The 11,629-nt window shown below is 43.6% G+C and overlaps 1 protein-coding gene across 1 annotated transcript in view; it reads right to left on the reverse strand.

Annotated features, from left to right (window-relative positions):
• Nucleotides 1–10,395, reverse strand: part of LOC308632473 (uncharacterized protein) — a gene marked incomplete at both ends in the record, with an annotated part of 33,833 nt that extends 23,438 nt beyond the window's left edge. The window contains 3 exon segments of the mRNA XM_081264570.1: nt 5,380–5,684; nt 5,844–5,878; nt 10,206–10,395. Coding sequence (XP_081120696.1) covers nt 5,380–5,684; nt 5,844–5,878; nt 10,206–10,395 — 530 coding nt within the window.
• Between the last annotated feature and the right edge of the window lie 1,234 nt (nt 10,396–11,629).

Genomic DNA, 11,629 nt, shown 5'->3' on the forward strand with positions numbered 1-11,629 from the left:
GCAGTGAGTCCCGCCCTCCCCTCCCCCAGCCCCTGCAGTCACCATTCTCCTTGCTCTCTATGGATGACTGCTCCAGGGTCCTCATGTAAGTGGAATCATTTCATATCAGTCCTTTGTATCTGGCTCATTTCACTTGGCATGATGTCCCTGAAGTCTGTCCCTGTGTGGCATGTAGGAGTTATGTCCTTTCTGAGGCTGAGCACATGCATGTGCACCAGTTTGCTTATTATTCATCCATCTGTAGACATTTGTGTTGCTCCTGCCTTTTGGTATCGTGAATGGTGCTGCTGTTAATATCAATGTAAAAGCATCTGTTCAAGTCCTGCTCTCTTCTCTTTGGGGTAAATAATCAGAGGTGGAATTGCTGAATTATATGGCAGTCCTATTTTTATATCTTTGACAGTTCCTATATACTTTTGAATCCTCTTGTGAATTTCACTTAACTTAGCAATATTTTTGTTACTTTTTATATTTACAAAATTTCCAGCTTGCAAAAGTTGCAAAAATGTTCAATGTATTTGACACACCCTTTAGCCAGTTTGAAATTGTCATTTTGCTGAGTTTGCTTTATCATTCTCTTTCTCCCTTTCTATCTCTTTGTGTATAGAGACTTCCAAGCCCCATGCCCCTTTTATGCCGAAATGATTTAGCATGGGTTCCTTACAAACAAGAACGTTTGCGTTTATAATCACAGAATAATTATCAAAGCCAGAAAATTAAACATTGATTCAACACTATTATCTAATCCAAATCCAATATTAAAATCTTGCAACTTGTCCCCAATCTGAGGACATGTATTATATTCAACTGTCAAGATTCTAAAGAGACCCCCCATGCCCCCGTCACCAATATTCTCGGGTCTCCGTTAGTCAAATGCTAACCTAGATACTGCTGTACAGGAACTTTGCAGATGAATCAAGGCAACTGATCAGCTGACCTTAGAACAAGGAGAATGTTGTGGACAGCCCACATGGGCCAGTGTAAGTACCTGTGCCCTTAAAGGCAGAAGAGGAGGGAAGAAGGCGGGTGAGAGAGAGGAACTGGGAGAGGGACTTGACGTGTTCCTGCTGGAGGGGCGACAAGGAATGCAATTGTCCTTGAAAAGCAAGTCAGCCTCTGGCTGACAGCCAGCAAGGAACCAGGATCCCCGTCCTCCGGCTTCAGGAGCTGTGTTCATCCAGCCATCTGCCTGAGCCTGGAAGCAGGTCCTTGCAGAGCCTCCGAAGAAATCCTGGAAGGACATCTCCATTCAGCCCATGAGACCACCACAAAGGAGCGGCCCACCCGGCCCACCACCTGCTGACCCGCAGACTGTGAGGTGGTAAGTTCGTGCTGTTTGGGTCACTGATTTGTGATGGCTTGTTCCAGCAGCAATAGGGAGCAAACTTAAGCCCTTCAGCCCACATCTAGAACAGTTCCCAGGGCGCTCTATTTCTCCATCTTTGGTGTTTTGTGATGAGTCCAAATCAGCAATCTATAGAAAGCTCTTCGATTTGGGTTTGCTAATCGACTTGGCTTACAGTTTGGGAAGTCATTCTCTAGGAGGGACATGGCGTCCTTCTCAGCACATCACACCAGTAGGCATGAGAGGCCACTTTCATTCCAATAATAGTATCGTCAACTTCGATCCTTTGGGTTAGATGATACCTGCCTGGCTCTGCTCTGTGAACGTCTTTTCCCCTTTGTAAAACATTTTAGGAAGACATCTTGAGACAATATAAACATCCTGCTCTTCTTTGAACTTTTGCTCACCATTTTAGTATCCGTTAATGATCTCTGCCTGGAACAGTTATTATAATAGCTGCTAGATGGTGATAATTCCACAATTCTTTCTACGTTCATAAGCTTTCATTGTACTGTAAGGAAGAATGTTCCCTTCTTATTTATTATCAGTATGAACTATTTGACTCTTATTTTATTCAATGGCTTAAAAAACATTGTTATTTTTATTTTGATGTCTAGATTATCCCATATTAAGCTCTATTTTTATCAAATTGACCTCTTCATATTGGCCTTATATGTCTTTTTAATTTGTCCCCATCAGTTTTTATCACTTAACTTTCTTGCAGTTAAGATATTTTTAGTTCAGTTTTATTTTTCCTATCTAGTCCTGGTAACAACCATTTCCTCACAGATCCAAGGCTCTTTTTAGTCACAACTGGTATTTAGATACCAAGAACTGGTAACAGATGTGTTCATTGCTACTGAGTTATCATTGCTTCTAGGTCTTTTCAGTGTGCAGAGCAAAGGAATGCACACACATCCATACATATGTAGACATAAATATATAAAAATACAAGTTCATGCTAATACCTCCAATTTTATCTTATTTTTTAATTTAATTTAATTTAACTTTTTGTGTATGTGGTGCTGGGAATTGAACCCAGGGCCTTCTGCATATGAGGCAAGCACTCTACCAACTGAGCCATATCCCCGGCCCAATACCTCCAATTTTAATCAAACATAACAGGATTTGTCCTGAACTTCCTGTTCTATTTTTGTATGTCTTCTCTACACTAGTGAGAAACTTGGTTCCCAATATCCTCAATATATTTACTCGTCTGTTCTATGAGCACAGAACACAGAAAATGGTTTCACACTTGTTAATTCATATTGTTTTGAAAAACAAATCCACAAAGTGAAGTACAGTATATATTCGCTGTTCATTTGTCTTTAAAGATTTATATTAAAGTACCTTATTCAAAAGTTACTTGCTTTAGTTATTTTAATTTTACCTCAATGTGATTACATTATTAGCTTCAAATCTAGGTGGATGCATTTATTCTTATTTTTGTTCTACATTTTATGGTTTTCCCTCCATCCTTGAAGATTTAAATGTTTTGCATATACAAAAAAAATTCATGTTGTTCCTAAAGTCAAAATACACACACACACACACAAAATTACAAATTATACAGAAAAAGATATAATCAGAGGAGTATCACTGTGCTTCTCCCACTCCTTCTGTCCCAACCTGCCAACTTCTGTAGGTAACCAAACTCATCCAAATTCATTAGTGTCTATTTTTATCTTTCCTGTTCTTTTTTTAAGCAACAATAAGATAATCATGTGTATTTTCTTATTCCTCCCTTATATAAAAGGTAGCATATTGCCACAGTTTGGCTCTGGAAAACAAATACAGAGGTGGCCATCAGGGTGCAGGGTTACTAGGCAGTGCTCCTAGGATCACCCCTGGGAAGGAAGAGAGTAGAGGTGGGCTAGAAGGGGAAACTGAGCCCATTGAGCTGCATGAAACTGAAGACCCTCAGCACTGTCCCACGTTGGGTGGACAGCTGAGGGGTCTTTGCACACCTGCATAAGTCAGCCTTCAGCTGGGGGCCACCCTAGACAAGGCAGTTTTCTCCAGCCAGGGTGGCCTGCTTAAGGGCTGACACCTAAGGGCTTTCTGCTGCCATCACCACGTCTTGTTCCTGAAGTGAACCTGGGGGTGCAACCACCACACAGACTCCTGTTCTGTTTGCTGTTTGTTTCTTCATATAACATGTCATGGAAGTCACTCCTGATCCATTTATAAGGCTCTTCCTTGCTCTCTTTTTAGCAGCTGTACCATGTCTTGTGTGTCTAACTCTAGTTTATTCAATGCATCTTCTACAATTGGGTGTCCGGGTTGCTTCAGGTGTTTCATAATGATGAATCATGCTGAAACTACCATATATCCATGTAAAAAATGCTATCACCTCATTCTGCATACCTTTTACCCATCTTCCCATCATATTATGTAATCATAGTGCATTTGTCAAAGATTAGGAATTAACTTTGCTGTACTGTTAAAGTCTGATGCATGCTGCCATTATGAATTCTTTCAGGCTCTGTGTTAGCCTTAAGGGTTTGGCAGCTGCTTTCCCACACAAACAGTGCTGTAGCCATCTCCTCTAATGAGTGCATATTCATCTATACTATGGTAAGCATTTATAATCTCTTTTGCTTCAACACAGGATTATGCTGTAGTTTAGCTTTTTTCCAATTTTTTCAGAAGTTTAAATAATGTCACACAAACATCCTTACATATACATCTTGGCTCCTATTTCTGAGTATCTACTTAGAATAAATCAGTAGGATAGGAGTTAATGAGTCAATAGACACATATTTTCTAAAGTCTTTAATCTATATGATCAAATTAGCATCCAAAACTTCGATTTCCCTTTCTTCGGTGAAATGCCTGTTCTCTCCCCACATTCTTTGTGGGTGTTGGGCTCTTCCGTGTTGATGCAGTTTTGTGGTTTCTCTCAGTTGGCTCCACTACCCCCAGGAAGGTCTCTTATTCGAGGCTGTGCTTCAGCACCAAGGACAGCACCTGCAGCAGGTACTTCACTTGGAAGCTAGATAGGGGGCAGTTGTAATTTGGCTACCATGTGCCAGGCACCGTGCTCAGCAACTTGTAGGGATTTTTCCCATGACCCTGATGAAGGTCCTATGGGTTGGATATTATTTCCAGCTTCACAGAGGAGGCATCTAGAGGTTTAGGAACTCACCCAAAGCCAGACAGCTAGTAAGCAGTGGGGCTGGGATTCAGATATAGACAGTCAATTTCTAGTACCTACATTTTTTGGGCATAAAAGTGTAAATTTTTTTTTAACTGGGGATTGAACCCAGAGGCACTTCACCAATGAGACACATCCCCAGCCCCACTTTTTAATTTATTTAATTAATTTAGTTTTTAATGTGGTGCTGAGGTTTGAACCCAGTGCCTCACATGTGCTAGGCAAGTGCTCTATCACAGAGCTACAACCCCAGCCCCTCCTCAACCCTTTTTAAATTTTTGTTTTGATACAGGGTCTTCCTAAGATCCTTAGGTCCTTACTAAGTTGCCCAGTCTGCCCTTGAACTTGCCATCCTCCTACCTCAGCCTCCTGAGTTGCTGGATTACCAGTGTGCAGCCTGTACCTAGCTAAAATGTAAACATTTGTTGTAGTATTCAACTTTCATCTAAAGGGTTCAGTTTTGTTCTTTTAAGTAGACCCCTTTACATTAATCCTGGAACCTCATATGAGAGTAATTTGCATGCAGGTTTACAGGTCTAATATACTGAATGACCAACATGGAAACTGTGTTTAGACAATAATAAAATTCTCATCCTATAATAAAACAGCTAATTTGTGAAACACTAAGAATGAATCTGGAAATCTTTTGATGGGGCACAGAACCACACTGTAGTGCAAAACCCCACCACTTTTGAAATGTTGCCACACTTATACCCAGTGTTAAGTAATAACACAGTAAGTAGTTGGCTTTATGCTTTATCCATTCTCACACCTGGCTTCTTTCGAAAAACACTTGCACAGACCATAAAAGGCTCGAGTTACATGCTCCTCCTGCCACCTGTCAGAGCAAGCACCTGGAGTTCTTTGAAGGTATTACCTTTTGGCAACTTGCACAAACTCTTCGCTGGCTTCAGCCAGGCCCTCTGCCATCCTCTCCAAAGAAGCGAACACTTCTTTCTTCACATCGTCCCTCTCCATGGAGATGAGCAGATGGCAAAGCTTCACAGTCATCGACAAGATGATTCTCTCTATGGCCTTGTTCTGTATCATTGAGCCAAAGTCATCAAAGAAGAAAGGCTCCATCTCTTCTAGTCTGTGAGCAGAAGTCATGAGACAGGGCAGCTCAGGCTGTTTGATGTGTAAAGTTCTTCTGCTGGACGTGACATTCACCTCATTTTGCTTCTGTAAATGAAAAATCTATAAAATATTAAAGGGATAAGTAGGATTATACTCAGGGCTTTTCAAGTACAAGATAGTTCGTGGCTTAGCAGAAACATAAGAAAAAGTGGGCTTAAGACACAGTGACCAGGTAGGGGTGTAGCTCAGTGGCAGAGCACTTACCCAGCAGGCTTGCAGCCCTGGGGCAATGCCCCACACTGGGAAAAAAAACAACAAGAACAAAAAGTCTTACCCAGATGATTGTGTTTGGGGCTGGACATATAACTCAGTGGTAAAGCACTTACCTGGTACATATGAGGCACTGGTTTGATCCTCAGCATTGCATTTTTTAAAAAGACAATTAGATACACACAAAGGAAGGCAAACACAATGGAGAGAGGACCACAAACTGTGAAATATAGACAATTTAAAAATGGTTAATTTTACCAGGGGGAAGAAGGAGAGGAAGTGAAGAGGAAATACTGGAAAATGATATTAGCCAAATTGTATAGTTATATTGTGTGCATGTATGAATATGTAACAACAAATCCCACCATTCTGCACAACTATAATGCTCCAATAAAAAATATGGGGGAAAAAGGAAATGGTTTATCTTGTGCTGGGTGTGGTGATGCACAATAGTAATCCCAGTGACCCAGGAAGCTGAGGCAGGAGGATTGCAAATTCAAGGCCAGCCTCAGCAATTTAGTGAGATACTATATTAAAAAAAAAGAAAGAAAGAATAAGAAGGGGTGGGGATGTGGCTCAGTAGTAGAGCAGTCCTGGGTTTAATCTTCAGTTTAAAAAGTAGAAAAGAAATGATTGATCTTGTGAGGACATGATTGAGGTCTTCAGTCTTTATGGCACTAAATACAGTAGAGGAAACACATTTTGCCCAATGTCTACTCTATGGAAGGTTTTAGAATAAGGGCTGAGAACTGTGCAACAACAGAAAGTCCTCCTTCAGATCGCATCTCAAAGCAAAATTCTCCAAGTCCTCATGGTGTTGTTACTCGAGGAAACAATGAACTTCCTTCCTCTGGTAGTGTGCAAACCTGGATAACAACTTGAGGCTGTTATATAAAAATTTCAAGCAATGTGCAGGTAGATGGAGACAATTTCAGTGTTGAAATTCTGTGATTTGTTCAATCTTATTCTCTCATTGAAAATATCTCCCAAGTGGAGATTAACAGAGGAAGGCTCAGACTGACCATTTCTGTTTGTTTCTGGTACCAGGGATTGAACCCAGTGGTGTTCAACCACTGAACTACATCCCCAGCCCCTCCCCCCCACCTCCCTCTGTCTCTTTAAGATAGGTTCTTGCTAAATTACTAAGGTCCTTGTAAAGTGGAGGCTGGACTTGAATTTATGATCCTCCCGTCTCAGCCTCCTAAGCCTCTGGGATTGCAGGAATGCACTACCATACCTGGTTCAGATGGTCTCTTCAAGTTAGAACAGAATATTCCACAGTGGCTAGGTGCAGCGACACAAGCCTGTAATCCCAGCAGTCTGGGAGGCTGAGGCAGGAGCTTTGAAAGTTTGAGGCCAGCCTCAGCAATTTAGCAAGGCCCTTTCTTAAAATTAAAAATAAAAAAAAAAAGGCTGGGCATGTGGCTCAGTGGTTACACACTCCTCAGTGCAATCCCTGGTACAAAACAAGCAAACAAACAACAAAATACCCAAACCAACCAAACAAAAAAAGAATAGACTTCGACAAGCCCAAATCCCTGCTTTAAGAGACAGGCCTTCTTGCTGGGTCGCTTGTGCTTGACAGAAGAGCAGAGAGAGGGAGAATGAGGGCAGGTGAACTCACTCCCATGATAATGAGCCTGGGATTCGGGCCTTAGTCCAGCTTCCAGGGCAGAGTCCTCGTGACCTGCACACCTTTTCAAGGTCCCACTCCCAGGACCAATACAATGGCATTTAAATTTCAACATGCATTTGGAGGTGACAAACAAGCCGGCCCTAACACTCCTTAAACCAGCAGCCCTTATATATGTGGCATTCCTAAAATTTAGAATTTGAGGGTAAGAAACCAGATGGTGAAATAGGATGTCTTTCTTCCCCCGTCTCCCATCAGGGAATTCACGCTTTTATTCCTCACCAGCTTGAAACTCTGGAAACAGAAGCCCTGAGGTGACCAAGCTGCTTTCCCCAGGGAGTGCGCCCTGGCCCACGGTGGATCCTGGCCAGTGACCAGGAATAAAGAAAGTGAAGGTCCAGTCCCAAGCTGGAGAGGGAACTCTGATGGTGCGCCTCCCGGCCTGTCTTGCCATCACAGCAGGGTGGACTTGACCTGGAACCGGGCCCGGCTGGCGCCTCCCTGCCTCCCACAGGCTTTTCCCAACAGGTAACAGGTTTGCAGTACATACTGGGCCACCTCAGCTTGTTTCCAGGGAAGCTGAGCTAAGATTCTTCTCCCTGACCTCGGCCGCCCAGGAGTAAGGCTGGCTCCTAACACCTGCTGAGAGCCATGCCATGCCTGGAGGTGCTGATGGCTGTTTGTGCCCATGTGGGTGCCTGCTTCTGAATACAGCCAGTGCTGCGGAAGGGGTAGCCAAGGACAGGGGATGAGACATCATCCTGGGGACACTGCTTAACCCCAAGAGTCACACAAAAGTTTATCCTCCACACACATTTTGTTTTGTTTTGCTGAAGCCATTTTGGTTGTCCGCGGGGCTGGACTGGCACACTTGTGCACTCCATTCCTCTGGGGACATTCCTTCAGCCCAGCTACAGGGGACATATGATGCTTGCAGAGATGGAGACAGGTGACGCAGAATCTAGACATTCCTTCCTAATTATCCAAAGGAGAGGCCGTTGTGTCCAGTGCTCTGTGTGTGTATAATTTAGTAGATCTTGTGTTCTCTTGTAAAATAGATAAGCCACATAATATTTTTTATCATGAACTCTGTAATGAAACACTTGGAACTCATCAAAATGTACCAGAACATAAACTTTTCCAGGCAAAAAAAAAAAAAAAAAGATTGACACCTAAGGAATACGCCTAACAACACCATCTCAGCCAGAACATGAAGTGTAAAGTTCCTGTAATCCAACTGTGGTTGCCAACCACTGCAGCTACCCATGAGGGAAAAAAACATGGGCGTTTTTCCTTACCTTGTTGGGAAGACACTCTTCACCCTCTAAGCAACAGAGACAGTCCCTGGATTCACCGTAGAGGTAAGGAATCTACGTGGTTTACCAGGCACAGAAATCCACCTGCACTTGCACACAGCTTGGGACGATGCTGTCGCCCAGCAACTGTCAAACTCCACTGCTGATGTCACAGGCAGTGTCACAACAAGCAAGCACCATGATTTATGCATGCAGCTGCGGAAGGCTGGCTCTCCACTGTGGTAAGGGTCCTGGACAAGAGCCCAGGAAGGACGCTGGCAGTCTGACAGCAGTCACCGGGGTCTCTAGAAGGTTCCCATGCGTAGAACTGGACGGAGATGGGGCCTGGGACTAGCTAAAGTCCAGCAGACGAAATGCTGCGCCATTTCATTAATGTGACTTCCGACTCCTTGTTCCCGCACATGTGGATTTTTATAGGAGTTTGTTTTGTGAGTGAATAGCAGGCTGCTGTCTCTTGGGAACCGTAAAAGGAACGGAGGCTTATAATGGAGAGAAAATACACGTTAGAGTGTTTCAGGTGTGTGCTATGTTCCAGGCGTTTTCCATGTATCATCTCATCCCCCAGAGCAGTTTCACTAGGTCAGTATCTTTAATTTCTTTCTTAAAAACCTAGGCCAGGCACAGTGACACACACCTCTAATCCCAGAGACTCAGGAGGCCGAGGCAGGAGGATCACAAGTTCAAAGCCAGCCTCAGCAACTAAGGTGGGGCCCTCAGCAACTTAGCAAGACCCTGTCTCTAAATAAAAAAATAAAAAGGGATGGGGATGTGGCTTAGTGGTAAAGTGCCTCTGGGTTCAATTTCCCACTACCAATAACTAAGTAACTAACTAAATACCTGACAGGAAAATGTTGTATATATTTGTGGTATTCAAGATGATATTTTTATATATGTGCCCATTATGAAATGGCTCATTCAGGTTATTGAACATATTCATTATCAGTTATTATCAGCTTTACTGACGAGGAAACCAAAGTTCACAGAGGCCCCCATCTCAGAATGAATGAGCGATGGAGACTGGCCTCCACTCTGCACCCGAGCGACTGCACAGTCTGGTCTTCTTGTGGACCTGGTGCGTGTGTGAGTGGGAGGACTTGTGGCACATGAATTGCACCAAACCTCTGAGAATTATTTCCTAGTCAAAGTTATAGTTCATTCCTTGGCTTTCGGTGCATTCATAAAGGCTTCGGTGCCAAGTTGTGTCTGGTCAGGAAACAAGAACCTGCTGTGAAGTGTTTGGACAGAGGGGCTTTGGTTCTAGGAGGTAATTGTGAAAGTGTTGGGAGGGGTAGGGTTCAGGTGGGCAGCTGTGGCTGAAGTTCACATGGACCCCCTTCCCCGAGAGCAGTTATAAAGGTGGGCACGAGCCCCTGTCCCCAAGAAAGAAAGACAAGTAAACAGCCCCACCCATTTCAGTGCTCTGGAGATGGACCCAGCCACACAGCAGAGAAGTGTCTGTCCCTGGGCACTCGCTGCCCTGTGCGCAGGCTGCAGCACTCAGCTCTGGCGGGTTCTGTCCATATCCACCCCCACCATCTGGGTCAGTATGGGACTTCTGCCAGGAGGGGCAGCCTGTGAGGACCCGCCGCTCCCCCATTGCCACGGAAGCAGATCTGCCCCAGTAGATGGTGCTCATACCCAGGATGGTTCAGTGACAGTGTCTTCCCCGAGGCAGGGGTGGGGAAGAGTCAAGGTTGGGCCTCTACTGGCCTGAGGACAAGGATGTGATTGGGGCCAGTGGGTCACACACGGAAGACAATGAGAGTCGCCAAGCTGACCCTAGCTCTTTGGTAGAAGCAGAGATGACTCAAAAGCCCAGGGAAGACCTGGGAGCAGCCTAAATTGTGAATGTGCTCCGCCATCTACATTCAGGTGCCTCCAGAGGATGGAGGCCTCCAGGATTTGAGGTGTGTGAGCAGTCTATCAAATCACTTGCTGACCACTAAGCTATGCAGGTGGGAGGCACCCACAGGAATCCAGTGCCAAAGTCCAGCTGCAGCAAAATAACCGGGGCGGGAGGGGGGGGTGACGAGCAACTTGTGTACGTTGCTACAGCAGGAGTGGGAGCCGTTTATTGTAGGACCGGAGGGGTATATATACATTCCACACCGCTTATCTTAATTAACATAAACTAGATACAGCAGTCAACCAATAAGGAATCTCCACACTTAATGGCTCGCTGATGTTATTTCACAAACCACTCCCTCTGCAAAATGCCAGGTGCCATCTTGACTTGTTTATGGACCCTAACAATCCAGATTAAAAAACAAAACAGTCTGCTTTCAAGCAATACATGAATGACTGCACACCACAAGGTGGACAAATTTCACAGCTAAAGTTCAGGTAAACCATTGAACAAATAACTACAAAACAACTTCCGGGAAAAAAACAATCAGAATCCAGAGTGGCTACAATGACCATTTTTTAAACAAACAAACAAAAAAAAATGACAAGACATGAAGAGTAACAAAAGTGTGACTCACTCTGGGGGCGGGAAGAAACCAATGCAAACCTTCTTTGAGTTACTTTAACTGTTAGATTTGTCAAAGATTTCAAAGGAGATATAGTAACTATGTTCTAACAAATTTTAAAAAATAGTATTCACAGACATAAAGGAAAACATGACAACAATGAATGAACAATAGTGATTCTCAATAGTACCAAAAAGATATTATTAAAAAATGAAATATCTGGTGCTGAAGAGTACAGCAACTAAATAAGACCACACTGAGGCTGTTCAAGACAAGATTCAACATGGAAGAAGGGAGAATCTGTGAACTGGAAGATAGACTGAGAGAAATATCCAATCTAAACAACAAAGAAAAAAATGC

Source organism: Spermophilus citellus, assembly GCF_964194105.1.
Source record: "Spermophilus citellus genome assembly, chromosome: 13".
In the NCBI taxonomy this organism is placed as follows: domain Eukaryota; kingdom Metazoa; phylum Chordata; class Mammalia; order Rodentia; family Sciuridae; genus Spermophilus; species Spermophilus citellus.